This window comes from Bos javanicus, chromosome 12 (genome assembly GCF_032452875.1).
Source record: "Bos javanicus breed banteng chromosome 12, ARS-OSU_banteng_1.0, whole genome shotgun sequence".
Lineage (NCBI taxonomy): Eukaryota > Metazoa > Chordata > Mammalia > Artiodactyla > Bovidae > Bos > Bos javanicus.
The window spans coordinates 71773444-71792907 of NC_083879.1; the positions used below are offsets into that span (position 1 = coordinate 71773444).

The 19464-nt window shown below is 40.3% G+C and overlaps 1 protein-coding gene across 1 annotated transcript in view; it reads left to right on the forward strand.

Moving 5' to 3' along the window:
* LOC133258055 (ATP-binding cassette sub-family C member 4-like) overlaps positions 1–19464 on the forward strand; it is a 169436-nt gene that overhangs the window by 111357 nt on the left and 38615 nt on the right. The window contains exons 22-26 of the mRNA XM_061434394.1: positions 129–248; positions 1417–1527; positions 2449–2555; positions 3775–3966; positions 13279–13434. Coding sequence (XP_061290378.1) covers positions 129–248; positions 1417–1527; positions 2449–2555; positions 3775–3966; positions 13279–13434 — 686 coding nt within the window. The remainder of the gene's footprint in view (positions 1–128; positions 249–1416; positions 1528–2448; positions 2556–3774; positions 3967–13278; positions 13435–19464) is intronic.

Consider the following 19464-nt stretch of genomic DNA (forward strand, 5'->3'; position numbering starts at 1 on the left):
AGCCCACCAAGAAGCCACACGTGTGTCCTTTGGTGGGACATGTGACCATAAAGCCCAGGAGGCAGTGGGTTTCCTCGCATCCAGCCTCCCTGACTTTCTCTGATGTGTGTCTGTCTCTGCTTCCCCAGCACGGAGCCCAGTGTTTTCGCACTTAGCATCTTCTCTCCAGGGACTCTGGACCATCCGGGCATACAAAGCTGAACAGAGGTTTCAGGAAGTGTTCGACGCATGCCAGGACTTGCACTCAGGTCTGTACATTTCTGAAAGTGATTTCAAAGGATGGGGTGTGCTGCCTTCTCAGGCCTGACCTCCCCCTTAGGTGGTCTTGCTGGCCAGGTCCTCTTTCTGTGTGCCCCATTGTCCTTCTCTGCACACCTGTGTCCCCCACCCCTTCCTCTCAGCATCCCCTCTGTGCACCCCTCTTCCCCTCTCACATGCCTGCTTTCTCCCCTGACTGCCTTGCATTGTCCTTCCATCACTGTGCCCTATGGCTTTCTGTCCCTTTAGGACAGAGTCAGCAAACTTTCTTTTGGCAAAAACCTGGATAAAAATATTGTAGGCTTTGTGTACTGTATAGTCTCAGTTGTAACTACTCACTATGGAGACAGGCAAAGATAATACATCAGCAAATGGCTGTGGTTGCATTCCAATAAAACCTTATTTTCAGAACCCAATGGTGGCTATTCTTGGCTCCAAAACTGTAGTTTGCCAATTCTCTTGTCAGAGCATGCAGGGTGGCTGACATGATTAAGGAAAATCATTTCCTGATCATCAGATTTGCTGCCGACTTCATGTGTGTTCTTTATCTCTGAATTTTTTTTTTCTAGGTAGAAATTTCAGAATTTCCTCTAAGTTTATAAAAATTTGGCCTATCTTTCCAATCTTTATTGTGTTTTGAAGGTAAAATGGCATTTCAAAAGACACATGCCAATCTGGTTAGTTCATGGTCATTTAGATACTGGCTCCTGAGAATAAACACTGTGCAGGGCTCCGTAGTAAGATCAGAATGTGTGGGAAACAGCAGGGCTGTGCTGTTTGCGTCTGAGAGCTGGGAACAGTCAACCCTATGAGAGGATGATCTTCACGGTGAGGCGCAGCACTGCAGGAAACACAGCAGTGAGACCATTTCCCATCTTCTTTATTAGAATCATGTTTCTGTTTATAAGCCATGGGTTGTATGTTTTGGTTCATGCTCCCCACAAAGCCCTTGAACTTGTTCCTATGTGTCCTATATGTTGTCTTGTGTCAAAATGTAGCTTTCTGGAATCTTTAGGCTCCTTAGGTGTGTATCTTTGCTGTTCTATCTTGTATAAAAATCTTTTGTATTTCAACTGAGCAAAATGCTCTTCCTCTTTAGAAGCAGCTAACATGGTTTTTCTATTTATGTACTGTGCTTATTACGGTTCAAAAATCCAGAGGCTTGGTTCCTGCTTTTGATGACGTCCCGATGGCTCGCTGTGTATCTGGATGTCATCTGTGCCATCTTTGTCACTGTTGTTGCCTTTGGGGCCCTGACTCTGGCAGAAAGTAAGTACAGTTGTGAATAATGGTTTGTGGTATGCTTACAGTTTATAGTCTTGTTTACAGTTATTAAATTATTGCCACCTCATCTAATATCATAAACTGGTTATAATGAATTATATTAAAGTGTTTGCAGCATATGATTTCACAGTGTGGTCTATATGAAGTCATTTGTGTCTTAATATGAGACTTTTAATCGTTTCATCTTTTGTTGAATGGTTGAAGTCTACACAACTGTCGCAAGCTGAACATTCTTGGTAGTATCCTGTAGTTGGGAGGAGAGAACTAGGTTTACCATTAAGCTTTTCCTTCAGCTTAGAGGTTAGGTTTTAGCTTTAGGGCTATTCAAATCTCTTGGTTGTAGATGCCTGGTACACTGGATTGAGAAAGATTTTCTGCAGCGAAGAACATTGTCCAACTGTGTGGGTACCAGATGAGCTGTTGTTGGTGTGTGTGGCATGAATTCACCGTCCCTAATGATTCCATACTAGCTGCATTGAATCTTTAATATGGAACAATGAGAGTAGTATTTTAGATTTAAAAGCACTTGCTCTTAAAACCTATTGCCTTTTTTTTTTTTTTGTGGTTTCAACTGCAGCTGCATTGGATATGTAGAAAGTTATATTACCTAATGGTTCTTGCAGACATAATGATGGAAGTCTGAATAATGACTTGATTCCTCACCTATATGATATTGTCACATATATGTAAATCCTGATGGGATTAATAAACACATCTCACAGTCTTTCATAGTCATTTTTCCCACTGTATTATGATCTCAATCCACATAGTAAAAGTATGAATAATACGATCATGACATATGAATGATTGAAATATGATAAAGGAATCTTCTTTGTAAAGTTACAGAAGGAGCTGAGCAAGGGTTTAAGAACCATTCTGACTTGATTCTTCTTCTTCCTTGTTTAGCTTTGAACCCCGGCAAGATTGGTCTGGTGCTCTCTCTCGCCCTCACGCTCACACTCATGGGGATGTTCCAATGTTGTGTCAGGCAAAGCATCGAAGCTGAGAATATGGTGATGTTTACCTTATTGTTCTTAGCCTTTTCAAATCTCCTGGCCATTAGCTGGAATAAAAGAAATTCTTAGGTAGAACCATAAAATTCTTGCTTTTACATCATGATTAACAGGGTTTTCTCTCTTTCTTTCTTTCTTTTTTTTGCATCCTCTTCCATCTATTTAAAGTTAATATAAAATAAAATATATATGTGTTTTTCTCAGTCTTATGTGTACTGTGTCGGCAGGTTTTATATTCATCACAAACTGTCTTCAAATATAATAAATATCTCTGCAGGAGAAATGTTCTGAAATCCTGGAGAGAATAAAGGTTAATTTCTTAGTGGCTTTTTTATCTTTGCTTCTTAATAGATAATTCCTCATTGTTGGTTAAGATAAAGGATTCAGCATTTTGAGATTAGTTTATTTAATTAGTAGATTCCTCCACTCCCATTTTAGCATCTGTTCTTGTGTGTGCTGAACACCTGAATTTGCTGGTGTCTCTTCTTTCTGGTCAGATAAGCTCCCGCTCAGAATGCACTATCAGAGTTGTGGAGTTTTGCCACTTTAAGAGACCTTAGTCAATATGTACCTGAATTTGCTGGTATCTCTTCTTTCTGGTCAGATAAGCTCCCGCTCAGAATGCACTATCAGAGTTGTGGAGTTTTGCCACTTTAAGAGACCTTAGTCAATATGTAAATTATAATCTCTTTTGAATATTTGCACCTTCTCCCAAAGGGAGAAAAACAAATGAAAATGAAAACTTTCCACTTCTTGCTTTTAATAAAGCAGAGAGTGACTAATTATTAAAATGAGGTTTGATAACCATCCAGTTCTGCTCATCTATAGCAGATGGCCCTTCTGTAGCTGCACATTACTGATTGGTGTCCATAAGTATTCTTTTCTTAAACAAAATTCCCTTATTTTTTTTTAATTCAGGTGTGAAAACTGGATCAATAAAATCTTTGCATTCATTTCTCTAATTCTTTTAGTTTTCATATAATATTGAAGGAAGTACCTGTAAATGACAAAGTTACAAGACCATGAACAAGTTTGCAAATTGTCAAAGGCCTCATAAAACTCGTACTTCTCTCCTTCGTGGATGCTAAGACCTGAGATCTTCTGAACCATGGAAAAGCTGATGTAAAGATATAAAAGCAGAAGGTTTCATTTATAGTCTCTAAACATCCATAAGCAACACCCTCCTTTCCTAACTCCTGTGATGTCTTATGTATTTCAGATGATTTCAGTAGAAAGGGGGATTGAATATACAGAGTGTGAGAAAGAAGTGCTCTGGGAATACAAGTTTCGACCACCACTAGCCTGGCCCCATACAGGAGTGATTGACTTTTACAGTGTGAACTTCAGATACAGCTTAGATGAGCCTCTGGTATTGAAGGACCTGACACCATACATATTCTCAAGTGAAAAGGTTTGTTTAAGCCATTTGCCTCTTTAAAATTGAACTAAAGATTTAGTGCTATATCCGCTGTTGGTTTCCTTGTCTATGAGTCCAGAGAATTCTCTTGGATGCAGATTAGATCAATAACATTATGCGAGAATCCTTCTTGGAAACTGACCATGGGATGGGGATCCCAGCATTTCTTTCCCTGGGTCATGAGCTCACTCATGGTGTTTGTTGGCCCTGGGCTCTGGAGCTGGAGTTTAACCTGACCCAGGACACTATACATGACACCTGATTATTCATAGTTTGGAAAGTGAGCCCAGCTCCCTGTCACGAACTCTCCCAATATCTCTCCACTTTCTTCCTTTCCATCTTTTCATCTTTGTATTTCTGAAATATTCTCTTATTCCTATGTTACTCGCTGGTTGCAGCCTCCTCCTCTCTCCCTTGGCCCTTGCCGTAAACTTGTCCTCCACTCACCTACACTGAGCTGCCATCTCCCTGCCCTCCCTCCCACAGACTACTTGTTTCTTTCTTTCTTTTTTTTTATATTTATTTTAATTGGAGGCTAATTACTTTACAATATTGTATTGATTTTGCCATACATCAACATGAATCTGCCATGGATGTACACGTGTTCCCCATCCTGAACCCCCATCCCACATCCCTCCCCGTACCATCCCTCTGGGTCATCCCAGTGCGTATATATATGGAATTTAGAAAGATGGTAACGATAACCCTGTATGCGAGACAGCAAAAGACTTCTTTCTTTAGCACAGATCTGATCCTTACTGGCCTAGTTGACCTGTTGCTAGAAGCATGCTGCTGCTGCTAAGTCACTTCAGTCGTGTCCGACTCTGTGCAACCCCATAGACAGCAGCCCACCAGTCTCCCCCGTTCCTGGGATTCTCCAGGCAAGAACACTGGAGTGGGTTGCCATTTACTTCTCCAATGCTTGCAGCCTACCAGGATCCTCCGTCCATGGGATTTTCCAGGCAAGAGTACTGGAGTGGGGTGCCATCACCTTCTCCGGTTGCTAGAAGCCTAGTGAAGCCCTAAGTCCACTTCAGCAGGGGCCGTGGGATGAGCTTGTAGTGAAAACTGAGGAGCCCAGAATCATGACTCAGTCAGGGGTGAGGAACCAGAGCCCCCAGGTGGAGACATGGCCCAGAGATTCACTCAGAGTAGATGAAAGCTAATTGAAGGGAGCGGAGGAAGATGCACTTGGGAGACAGCCGAGAGGTTTGTGATCTGGTCCTGTCAGCGTCCATGTCTTCAGGTGATGTTCCTATTTACACTCAGTTTGGAGCCCTCGTCTAGGACCAGGGCAGGATCTTAAAGAAGAAAATAAACCACAACACACAAGGTGGTAGGAAGCTCTTCCCCACCTACCTGTCCAGCACTGAGTCCTAACATGCTCACACCCTCTATACTCAGGTCATGTGTAGATTCTCCCAAAGCACCATGTCCTGCCTGCTTCCGGTGTGCATACACTGCCACTCCACCTCAGAGACACTTCCCTTCTGTTGTCTGGATGGAGAAAGTCAACTCTAACGCATCTGCTTCTTCAGGCCCCTCTCTGCTTCCATAGCATCTTATATATTCAAGATAGGGCTTATAGTAGACCTGTGTTCACAGTAGACAAAAGTTGGAAGCAACCCAAGTGTCCATGATGAAAGTCACAGATGAATGGATAAACAAATACGGTATACCCTTACCATTAAATGATATGTAGCTTTAAAAAAAGAAAAAATGACCATCGATGAACCTTGAGGTTATCATGACATATGAAATAAACCAGACACAAACGGATCCAATACCATATGATTCATTTTTTATGAGGTTCCTGGAGAAATCAAAGACAGAAAGTAGAATGATGGTCCCCAGTGATGGAGGAAAGAGAATAGGTTATTGTTGTTTAATAGGTACAGAATTTCAGTTTTACAAGGGAATATATGTTCTGAGGTTTGGTTATACAACAATGTGAATATACTTGACACTATAATCACTTAATATAGGTAAATTAGTAAATTTCATGTTACATGTTGATGGTGTTGTTCAGTCACTCAGTCATGTCTGACTCTCTATAACTCACATGGACTGCAGCACACCAGGCTTCCCTGTCTATCACCACTTCCAGAGCTTGCTCGAACTCATGTCCATTGAGTCCGTGATGCCATCCAACCATCTCATCCTCTGTCATCCCCTTCTCCTCCTGCCTTCAATATTTCCCAACATCAGGGTCTTTTCTAATGAGTCAGCCCTTCCCATCAGGTGCCAAAGTACTGAAGCTTCAGCTTCAGCTTCAGCATTAGTCCTTCTAATGAATATTCAGTATTGATTTCCTTTAGGATTGACTGGTTTGATGTCCTTGCAGTCCAAGGAGTTCAAGATTCTTGACAGTCTTCTCCAACACCACAGTTCAAAAGCATCAGTTCTTTGGTGCTCAGCTTTCTTTATGGTCCAACTCTCACATCCATACATGACTACTGGAAAAACCATAGCTTTAAATATATGGAACTTTGTCAGCAAAGTAATATCTCTGCTTTTTAATATGCTGCCTAGGTTGGTCATAAATTTCCTCCAAGTAGCAAGTGTCTTTTAATTCCATGGCTGTAGTCACTATCTGCAGTGATTTTGGAGTCCAAGAAAATAAAGTCACTCACTGTTTCCATTGTTTCCTCATCTATTTGCTATGAAATGAGGGGATTGGATGCCATGACCTTAGTTTTTTGAATGTTGAGTTTTAACAGCTTTTCACTCTCTTCTTTCACTTTCATCAAGAGGCTCTTTAGTTCCTCTTCACTTTCTGCCATAAGAGTTGTGTCATCTGCATATCTGAGGTTATTGATATTTCTTCCGGCAATCTTGATTCCAGCTTGTACTTCATCCATCCAGTATTTTGCATTAAGTACTTTGCGTGTAAGTAAAAAAAACAGGGTTACAATACACAGCCTTGACATACTCCTTTCCCAAATTTGAACCAGTCTGTTGTTCCATGTCTGGTTCTAACTGTTGCTTCTTGACCGGTGTACAGGTTTCTACATGCGTTTTGCCACAATTAACATAAAAGATATAGCACCTGTGCTACCCTTTGTAATTTTGAGTCTATATCTCACAGAACCCAGAGGTTTAAGTTCAGGGAGCATCTTATTTTCATCCTCGTTCCCTAGAGAGTGGCATTGCAGGTACAGAGAGGGTGCTGGGGACTGCTGGCTAGGAGAGTAACACACACATGTGAACAACCAGTAACCATAACATACTCACAAGACAACTGGGTAAGCAACAGATTACATTTAAATAACCACTCTTTAAAACTCTCCACCACAGACATACCTAGAAGACTATAGCCATGATATAATGAATGATAGCCTTGTAACATGAAAGAATAAACATTCAACTTAATGCCTCAAAGAGACTCAGGGAGCAGCTTCAGTTAGTCACTGAGCAAAAGTTGGCTCCTAATTATTTCTCGTCTCACTGTAGGTCAGGAAGAAGGTGAGGACTTCCGTGTTTGGAAACATTAACCACAGCTCTTGATGCAGCCCTGTCCCTGAGAGTACTGTAGGCAAATCAGTGTTTGATTACTCATAGTTCTGTGTCCATAAGATTTCACCTTGTCAGTATAACTCCACTAATTTGTGTGTGTTTCTTCCAAAGCCATAAAATATGAATTATCTTATAAACTTCATATATAGCTTAAGAACATAACAGTTTTGTATTCTTCCATCTTAAATCTCCCAAAATCGTAGGACTATCTGAGATTCTAAAATGTTTGAGGAAACATTTAATTTGGAGACTGAATTAATATGACAATCTGACTTTTGATCTGTGTCTTGGTCCACTCAGCATCACCATTAGCTTCACTTCTGTGTTGTGAGATGATACCCAGGCAGTGTGTTCTTGAAATGATTTCACTCTACCTGTGTACAACCCATGGAGAAGGCAAAGGCACCTCACTCCAGTACTCTTGCCTGGAAAATCCATGGACAGAGGAGTGTGGTAGGCTGCAGTCCATGGGGTCGCTAAGAGTTGGGCACGACTGAGCGACTTCACTTTGACTTTTCACTTTCATGCATTGGAGAAGGAAATGGCAACCCACTCCAGTGTTCTTGCCTGGAGAATCCCAGGGGCGAGGAAGTCTGGTGGGCTGCCGTCTATGGGGTCGCACAGAGTTAGACATGACTGAAGTGACTTAACAGCAGCAGCAGCAGTGTACAACCCAGTTTTCCTTTCCTACTCACCTGTCCCAGCCCTGTCACTCCTGAAAGTCCTTTGGAGTTGGCTTTTATTAAGAAAGGCTGCTGCAGGAGAGAGGAGGACTTGGGAGTGAGCCCACCCAGTAGAAGAGGTGCTCTGTTGTCTTTCTGCCATGTCCTCTGCTGTCCTGATTCATGGAAGTTAAAGTTAATAGAAAAGTGTCATTGGTCCTATACTGGTTTTTAATTCATGGAAGAAATACCAAGTAAATCTAAAGATCCAAAATGAGATCAATGCAACCCTAGGCTTCCTGGGTAGATTTTGACTTGGGCTGAATTTCTCATTTAGATGATCTTTGGTTGCTTTGATAATTTTAAAGATTCCTGGTCAATTTTAAAGCATTTTCCATCTCTAGAGGTAGATTGATTTTGCTTTGTTATTTTTTTCTTGCTCAGAGATATTACTTGAAATTTAACAGATACTTGCTATGATGTGTAAAAATATTGGTTTCCTACACTTTCTCCTTTTTTTACATATTTTCTCAGTAACTCCTCCCCTCACTTCCAGTTTGTCCCACTTTCCCTCCAAGTTTCCTGATTCCTTGTGACTCAGACTGTGTTGCCAGGGTCAGTATCACCTGCATATCTTCAATCTTCTTATACAGAATCTCAGGCTCACCCAGACCACTTTCTCAGCATTGCATTTGAACAGGACCTTCCAAGAAAGTCCTTTCTCTCCCATAGACAGTTTTTGATGACACATAACCCATGATTCCCAAGAAATGTCCTTTGACAGTTTGAAACCAAACTCATGAATCATTGAAATGCCTGCTGTGTTTGAGCGTGAGGCTCTGGAACATTCTACAGCACTTAATACCCTATAGATTTATTTACTTTCATATTCTGCAAATCACACCTCTACATTATAATCCAATTCTGTGTGATCCCACTGCATTTGTTTGAATCCTTTCCATGGAGTCTGTCTTCATCATGGGCAGTTTTCATCCTGCTCCCGCCTTCCCCACATCAGACTCTTGCAAGGACTAGAGGGATTCCCCACAGGCTCAGCCCTGCCTGGACCTGGAGTCAGAGACAGCCCCACCCAACAGCATATATGTGTGACTCTTTCACCACCTGATGGGATCCAAAATGAGTCTTGCTCCCCAAGCAGGGCAAGAGGTCTGTTTGGCCTGTTCCCCAGGAACAATGTACCCCACTTAGCTGCAGGTTTCTCTCCCAGCCCAACTATGGGTAGGTTCTTCCTGCAGACAGCCAGCCCACCTGACCTCACTTTCTCTGTTTTACCTACAGAGAGGGACATAATAAAGTGTCAGGCCATCCAGGTGATAAGAAAACCATCAGCAGATGGAAAAGAAGTCAATATATGTGGACTTGAGTCCCATCTTGTGACTTTTAGGCTCTGTTATTTCAGGTAGACTTAGTTGCCTGACACTTTAGGCATGGCCTTAGTTGCCAGGCTACTTAGATGGCCTGATACTTTTATCTTGTCCCTCTGTGTAGCTAAAACAGAGAAAGTGGGGAGAGGTGTGCTGTTACTGTTGCTGTTAAGTCGCTTCAGTCGTGTCCGACTCTGTGCGACCCCATAGACGGCAGCTCACCAGGCTCCCCGTCCCTGGGATTCTCCAGGAAAGAACACTGGAGTGGGTTGCCGTTTTCTTCTCTAGGGGAGAGGTGTATCTGCAGTTAAAGGAACATGTCTAACATAGAGAGATCTTATGACGGGAGAGTTGAAGCATAACATGAACATAGATGCATAAAATGTGATGGGTGGAACAAGAGGGATGACTTCACTGAGCAAAGAGGGTACCTGAGGTCAGGTTGGCTGGCTGTCATGAGTTTGAGCAAACTCCAGGAGTTGGTAATGGACAGGGACGCCTGGCATGCTGCAGTCCATGGGGTCACAGAGTCGGACACGACTGAGCAACTGAACTGACTGACTGAAGTAATCTTCTGTGGGCTTCCCAGGTGGCTCAGTGGTAAAGAATTCACCTGCAATGCAGGAGACATGGGTTCAGTCTATGGGTCAGAAAGATCTCCTGGAGAAGGAAATGGCTACCCACTCTGATATTCTTGCCTGGGAAATCTCATGGACAGAGGAGCCTGGCAGGCTACAGTCCATGGGATCACAAAAGAGTCAGATACAACTTAGCAACTAAACAACAATAACAACAACAACATAATTAAGGAAAGAATTTATTCTGTTTTTCAAAAGTAGTACAGCTGGCATTCCAGTACTGAATGTGGTCCTTAAAATGAGGAATTGAGTCATGAAGCATTGCATGGGAAGAATTTTCAGGGCTTGGCACTACACTGGACTTTGGGAAAACTGGAAGTAAGGTAGACATTTTGAGCCTATGAGCCTGGGAAAGAAGTAATGAGATTAGAGTGGGGAAATCAGAAGAAGCAGCTGTTTTGTGTGGGCCATTGGGTGTTGATCATGTTAGGTTTGGTATATGAAGAGAGATCTAAATGCAATTATCTAACAAGTTGGTGTGATCATCAGAAACCAACACCTCTATGGTCTGGGAAAACAGCAAGGGGCCATCACAAAGCAGCTAAAATAAGATTGTCTCCAAATATCTTTTTGTTAGGAATGCAAACTTATTCCTGCTGGTGACACTCTGCATGGCCAATTGGTAAAACAGATTGATGACCTGGGAAAGACTTGAGACTATAGTTTTGATTACTGAATGGTAGAAATAGCCAGAGCCTGGTTTTCTTTGAGTAGCCTTTTTCTTACTCTCCTCACTGGGGTTTGGAGCTCACAGTCCTGTTGTTGTGAGCAGCCTGTGGTGCCCCTGAGAATCTTGGCCATTTACCAAGAGTTTGTTCCTGTTTGCACAGGTGGATCAGTTTTAGTGGAGCTGAGAGTATGGAAACATACATTCTCATAGACATAGTTCTCATCTGTGTCCTGATTCGTGTTGATTTATATATGGGAACAGCCATATATATGGCTGTATATATATATATACACATATACATACATAAATATATATATATTTATATATGGGAACAGCCATAAATACAGACATACCTGGTTTGATTGTGCATCACAGATAGTGCTTTAAAAAAAAAAAAAATTGAGCATTCATCGCAGCCCTGCATCGAGGAAATGAATCAGCACCATTTTTCCTACAGCATTTGCTCAGTTTGTATCTCTCACATTTTGGTGATTCTTGAAATATTTCAAACTTTTTTGTTTTGCTTTTATTGTGGTGATCTGAAATTTCATGTTACTATAACTGAATAAAGGCTCAGATAGTGGTTAGTGTTTTTAGAACAATAAAGTATTTGAAAATTAAGGTATGTACATTGTAGACATAATGTAGACTATAATATAGTGTCAATATTGTGGTATTTATATTATTGAGGTGGTCTGGAACCAACTCTGCAATATCTTTGAGGTCTGTGTGTACACAGAGCACATGAGTTTATATATATATATATATATATACACACACACACATACATATACATCCATACATACCCTAGACCTGCCTATGTACAGAGACTGGTCCATCTATATTATATAAATTAGGGTATAATATAAGGTACAAAATGGCCTCAAAGATAATAAAATTAGGTAAACCCTCTTTTCTTACATTTAACCTCTGTAATGATAAATTATTTTTTTTAAATGCCATGACTGATTTTGCAGGCTAAGATTCGATACTTTGGAGATATTCAAGTGAGAAAATATGAAAGGTTCCGAGCATGGGCATTCTGATAACAGTGCTCAGAAAAATTTAGTTCTCTGTTCAAATCCAAGAGTTTTAAAAATTTACTGAGTTAATTGACAAATGATTGAATGCATGTATTACACCCCTCATTGATTCCAAATCCCTAAATAGAGAAATTGAAATCATCTCTTGGGAAGTTCCCACCAGGGAATTTGCAGTTGAGCAAGCTCATTGGTCAGGAAAAAAAAAAAAAAGTCTCTGCATACATATTGAATGCACATAGTTAAAAGCCAGTCTTTACAGTATAGTTTTATTCCCCACCAAGATTTTTACCTGTATTATACAGATTCTTTAATCTTACTGTTAGTACACTTAATTTTTCTCTGCTTTTTAAAAAAATCTTTAAATTTTATATTATAGTTGATTAACAGTGGTGTGTTAGCTTAATGTGTACAGCAGAGTGATTCAGTTATACATATACATGTGTGTATTCTTTTTCAAATTCTTTTCCATTTAGATTATTACATAGCATTGAGCAGAGCTGCCTGTGCTGTACAGTAGGTTCTTGTTGGTTATCCATTTTAAATATAGCAGTGTGTACATGTCAGTCCCAAACTCCCTATCTCTGTTTTGGTTTTAATAACTAGACTGACACTTGACATGTATCTTTCCAAGATTCAGTTGTAAGTATTAATTTGTTATAAAATGCCTTTTGAACTGCTCAAATGAAAGGCCCCATATAAATAGCAAATGTTGTTTGTGTTGTTGTTGACTCATTATGTGTATTCTGTCTATTGGCCACTGTCTTTTAAGACACTGAGAAATGCATTTTATAATTTTAAGGTGTTTCCTTTCAAGATAGAATATAATCAAAATATTTAACATAAGTGATTTATTTTCTCTACCAAAGAATAATTCCTCTTAAATAACAGATCCCTGAAAAAGTGAGTATTTGGTTATGTATCACACTTCTGACTAGACTTGACATCTCTGTACACTTACCCATATAATTCTAAAAGTCAAAATACCCAGACAAGTAGGGATAAAGCTAATTTATAAGCTGACTTCTTATGGACCACTTAGAAGACTGCTGGCTTTTCACTGCTAGTATATTGATTCTATTAGTTTTAACTTGTCTTGTGACCATGGGTTCCCAACCAGGGGACAGTTGTCAATGTCTGAAATTTTTGGTCGCCATAGTTTGTGGGGTGATTCTGGTATCCAGTGGGTAGAGTCCATGGCTACTGTTAACCCTCCAGAAATACACAGGGTAGTCCCCTATCCCCTCAACAAAATATCAATAGTGCCATCCATGTTTGAGAAACTCAGAGACTACTCTTTATATAGAACTTTCTAAAATCATCTTCAGCAATCAGATTTTCTGCTAGGTTGGTTGCATACTGTTAATTCTTAATCCTTCCTGGATCGCTTCACAGGTTGGCATCGTGGGAAGAACGGGAGCTGGAAAAAGTTCCCTCATTGCTGCCCTTCTTAGATTGTCAGAGCCTGAAGGTAGAATTCTAATTGATGGCATCTGGACAACTGAAATTGGACTTCATGATTTAAGGAAGAAAATGACAGTTGCACCTCAGGTATGCACATCAGAGTATTCTCACGTGTTCTTTTTATGAGGCACCTGATTTAATTGCTTTTAATTTGATTGTTTTTTTTTTTTTCCAAATTGCATGAAAGGTTGATCCTTTTTCTCCCAATAGAGAATATCTTTGGCAGCAGGTATTTTCAATGGGCATTTTATCAGATACCAGACTCTGTTTGTTTATTCATTTGTTTCTTTTGTGTACGTGTTATTTTATAACTGACCCAGACAGATTTCTGGACTTAGACTTTTTTAGGTGTCATGATTTTGTCTATTAATAACCACATAATTCTAAGGCAAAATGATAACTGGTTTGTGCAGCACTGGAGAGATTCCTATAGGGAAACCTGAATTTTGTGTTTTAATGATGGAATTTTGTTGTAGGAAATAAAACCACCTTTTCAAGGGTGATTACCTCCCTGGAGGACTTTCTGTGAAACTGTGGGGCTTTGAAAATTATAGGGTATATAGATGCTTTGGGGAGTCTTTTAGAATTCAGCTATTAGTAAATTATTTTAACCAGGGAGACAGTACAGAATAATGACTTAGAACAGAGGACTTGGAATTCCATCTTTGTGTACCTCAGTTTTTTCTCCCTTACAAGGCAGCTAACAGTCCAACTCGTTGAGCTGTTGTGAGGGTTAAATGGGCCAGTTCATGTGCGGTGCTTCACCCCTTATGTGATGGTTGTGATGGTGAAGCTTTGAATTGATCTCTTCCTGGGCTCTGATTCTGTATTCCTTTGTTCTGATTCTTTGTTTTTGTTTGTTTCATGTGGGTTTGTTTTTGGTTTGCTGTTTTTGTTCTTCTTGCTAAAGAAATATGATTTTTAGGGAGTGTTTTAGAGGCTGGATTATATAAATATGCACAGTAGAAACTCCTGAAAGTTAAAAATAGTATTATCATCAGTTCAGGTCAGTTCAGTACAGTTGCTCAGTTGTGTCCAACTCTTTGCGACCCCAGGGACTGCAGCACGCCAGGCTTTCCCATCCATCACCAATATCCAGAGCTTGCTCAAACTCACGTTCATCAAGTCAGTGATGCCATACAACCATCTTAACCTCTGTCATCCCCTTCTCCTCCTGCCGTCAATCTTTCCCAGCATGAGGGTCTTTTCAAGTGAGTCAGTTCTTTGCATCAGGTGGCCAAAGTATTGGAGTTTCAGCTTCAACATCAGTCCTTCCAATGAATATTCAGGACTGATTTCCTCTAGAATGGGCTGATTTTATCTCCTTGCAGTCTTAGGGACTCTCAAGAGTCTTCTCCAACACCACAGTTCAAAAGCATCAATTCTTCGGCGCTCAGCTTTCTTCACAGTCCAACTTTCACATCCGTACATGACCACCGGGAAAACCATAGCCTGACTAGATGGACCTTTGTTGGCAAAGTAATGTCTCTGCTTTTGAATATGCTGTCTAGGTTGGTCATAACTTTTCTTCCAAGGAGCAAGCATCTTTTAATTTCATGGCTGCAATCACATTCTTCAGTGATTTTGGAGCCCAAGGAAACAAAGTCTCTCACTGTTTCCATTGTTTCTCCTATTTGCCATGAAGTGATGTGACCAGATGCCATGATCTTAGTTTTCTGAATGTTGAGTTTTAAGCCAACTTTTTCACTCTCCTCTTTCACTTTCATCAAGAGGCTCTTTATTTCTTCTTCGCTTTCTGCCATAAGGGTGGAGTTATCTGCATATCTGAGGTTATTGATATTTCTCCCGGCGATCTTGATTCCAGCTTGTGCTTCATCCTGGCCAGCATTTTGCATGATGTACTGTGCATATAAGTTAAATAATCAGGGTGACAATAAACTGCCTTGATGTGCTTTTTTCCTGATTTAGAACCTGTCTGTTGTTCCAGGTACAGTACTAACTGTTGCTTCTTGACCTGCATACGGATTTCTCAGGAGGCAGATCAGGTGGTCTGGTATTCTCATCTCTGTAAGAATTTTCTACAGTTTGTTGTGGTCCACACAGTCAAAGGCTTTGGCATAGTCACTAAAGCATAAGTAAATATTTTTCTGGAACTCTCTTGCCTTTTCGATGATCCAGCAGATGTTGGCAATTTGATCTCTGGTTCCTCTGCCTTTCCTAAATCCAGCTTGAACATCTGGAAATTCATGGTTCACATACTGTTGAAGCCTGGCTTGGAGAATTTTGAGCATTTCTTTACTAGTGTGTGAGATGAGTGCAATTGTGTTGTAGTTTGAACTTTCTTTGGCATTGCCTTTCTTTGGGATTGGAATGAAAACTGAACTTTTCTAATCCTGTGTACTTGCAATTAAGTTAAATAAGCAGAGTGACAATATACAGCCTTGACATACTCCTTTCCCAATTTGGAACCAGAATTATCATATGATACTGCAATTCTATTTTAGGATATAAACCCCAAATATTGAAAGCAGGGTCATGAGTAGATCTCTATATATGTGTGTTCATAGCAACATTATTCACAATAGCAAAAATATGGAGTCACCTAAGGTCCCATTGACAGATAACTGCAAAAACAAAAAATGGTTGCTGCTGCTGCTGCTAAGTCACTTCAGCCATGTCCGACTCTGTTATATATATGTGTGTTTATATATATATATATATATATAAACACACATACATACATACACACACACACATGTACACAATGGAATATAATTCAGCCTTAGAAAGAAAGCCAATTCTGACACATGCTACAATACAGATGAACCTTGAGGAAACTATGTTAAGTGAAATAAGCCAGTCACAGATGATAATTGCTGTATAATTTTATTAATATGAAGTACCCAGGTTAGTCAGTTCATAGAGACAGGAAGAATGGTGGGTACCTAGAGTTGCAGGGAGGGAAGTTGTTTAATGGCTATAGAGTTTCACTTGTGCAAAATGGAAGGAGTCTGTGGCTAGATGGTGGTGATGGCCGTACAATAATGGGAGTGTATTTAATATTACTGAAATGTATACTTAAAAGTCATTAAGATGGTAAATATTATGTCTTGTTGAGTGACTAAGTCATGTCTGACTTTTTGCACCACATGGACTATAACCTACCAGGCTCCTCTGTCCATTGGATTTTCCAATCAAGAATACTGGAGTGCATTGCCATTTCCTTCTCCAGAGCTCCTCAACCCAGTGATCAAACCCACATTTCCTCCATTGCAGACATTGGCAGGCAGATTCTTTACTGCTGAGCCACACTATTTTGCCACAGTTTAAAAACAATTTTTAAAATATATGCCTTTCAGGAAAAATTGGAATAAATTTTCAGCACCTGTAACCCTTATATTTAAAGATTTCCTCTGGCTACCAGATTCATGACTTAGTAGTTTCAGTAGAATGAAGGAGTTTAGATTCCCAAGTTTTGATTGTACCGATCTCTGAAATGAATCAAATGAGACTAATTAGCAGAAATAGTCGACGTGTCTAAGTCCTTTTATATCCTCAGATGAAAGAATCTATAAATGTGCCCTGTGTTATTTTTAATATCTCTTAATTAAAAAAATAGGTTGTATACTTGTGTGTATAAGAGAACTTTATCAATAAAGAAAAACATGGGATGATTCTTGGCCCTGCTGGTAATATTTGGAATCACATCTGAGCGAAGACTAAACATCTCTCGACATCACTAGGTTTTGGTTCTGTTCTATCAGTCTCCACCATACTTTTGCTCATGCTCTGTGTACACACTCTGGAGGAGGAGGAGAACATGATTACAAAGCAGTGCTAAACTTTGTATTCAGGTAAATAATGATCACCAACCATTATAACTACAAAACTTATTATTCCACTTTATATGCCTTTGTCTCCAAGGCACAATGTTGGTTGATAAAAGAGAGAGTAGGGTCTCTCTCTTCTACAGAGACCCTACTGCTGGGAGCCAGCGCAGGAGTTCCCACCCATGACAAAGGTCATGTGGAGAGGCCTGATATGCAAAGGCGAGCCAGGACTCAAGGGGGCCCCTGGATCTGCTTGAGCATCTACCCCCAGAACCAGAATCTGTCTGTTTTGCTATTTTACGACTTTCACCAACTCCTCTGACATTAACGGGGGCTATCCCCGACCACCTTTCTCTGAAGAAAATCAACTTAGAGCTCTAGTTAATTAGCCTCCTGGGCATAGTAGGAGTGTTTCAATCCAAACCCCTCAGATGGCTCTCTAACTTGCCTGACAGGTTTATCCGGACTCCTACAGCTATGCATTCGATTGTTTACAGCCTCCTAACTGCGAGAGGCATGGGAAGCTTAAGATATTCAAATAATATAGAGCCTCTCGGAGAGTTAGAAATTATTAGAATAGAACTGGTGGAGGATTTCATTGTTGAGCCAATGCTTGCTGCCAAGTTTCCACGTCCCCTGTATTGTGTCCTTGGGATTATAATTAATATAGTTGATATATAGAAAAAAATAAGTAGTGGCCTTGGTGTTAGCAAGTTTAGATCCTTAAGGTAATAAATTCTTTCCTTGTTGCAAGCCCACTACACCTTTGCCCTATAGGAATGCAAATTTATCTAACACTTTCGGAGGATGGCACCAAACTTTAAAATGATCACTCAGAAAAAAAAAGTTTTCTAGTTAACTAACCTTTATCAGAACAAAGAGTCATAAAATGTTAATAGGCCTCCTGGCCAGAAGATGATGTAAATCACCTAAAGCATTTGCATACGATAAGTTTACAGAAAAGAAAGGCTGGTCTCAATAAGGATCAAGGACTGCCGACTTTGCATGACTTTATACCCCCTATTATCCTCTATGCACAAATTAAGGTATATAAGCTCCCTTTAAAAATAAAGCTACGGGCCTCGCTCATCAGGCTTGGTCTCCCCGTGTTGTTCTTGCTTCCTTTTCTCTCCTTTTCTTCTCTGTTCTTCCTTCAGGATGACTGATCGGAGCGTGGGGGCTCTCTGAGACCACTTACCTGCCTGGGCTTCTAAGACCCACTCGAGAAGGTACCTAAGGTGGGGCACCTTCAGCTATTCGAGAGGGCGCCTGCGGCCTCCGTGGTCAGAGCAAGTTTGGTGTCATGAACTTTATTGGTTTCCCATGTAAACCAGTCAGATCAAGCTTCTGTCTCTCCCCTTTTGCTACTCTTTCACCAAAGCCATCCTCCTGAAGATATTCCTGGATCCAACCGGGGCTAGACCCTGGTACCCTGCAATGTGAAAGGTCTCAGGAAATCATACAGAAGGCAGCCAGGGATAGAATATTTAAGAATTTAGACCAAATGTTACCATGACCCACATTTTAATTCCTGCTGTGCCTCTTACAACTGTTGAGACTTGATGAAGTCACTCGGTTTCCAAACTTCAGACTCCTTATCCTTAAACTAGATCTAGGAATTACTGCTGCACAGATGTGTTGTGAAGATGTAGCTGGGTGAGAAAATGTTTGTGTTCCATGTCTGGTTCTTGAGAATGCTCAGTCAGTAGTAATTATCTTTATTCTTAAGGATTGGGGCACTGGACTTTCAGAGATTGTTTCTACTTAAATAAAAAGAGTAATACATTCTGAAACAATTTTGCTTTTCAATTTCTATTTATGTTTTTTTGTGTGATTTTATTTATATTTATTGGTTATAAACCAAATTATTTATATAAGTTTAAACAGTAAAGCAAAAAATAAAAACCAGAAAAACACCCCCCACCAACCCAACACACACAATAGGAGTTTTGGGGAAAAGTAAACCAGAAAAATATGTCTAACCTCTTTTCTATGAGGAACAAAAGGAGAGAATATCACTTTTAATTTCATTTTGATTTCATATTCCCTTCCCACCAGCTTCTTTCCTGACTACCACCCTGTACACACTTTTACTTTCCAGTCCCCCACCAAGACCTCTGGCCTTTTTCTCAGCTCTCCCCATATTCTTAACTATTGTCTCCCTGTCCTTAAGGACAGGGCCTGTGTCTCTCATTTCTGTTGTTCCAGTGCTTGTTGCAGACTCTTACAAGCTACACAGGTATTAGTAATATTTTCAAAAGTTTGTGGAATCCCTAACAGGTTTTAGCCTTTATCCCTACCATGTCCTAGCTAATCCTCACAATTC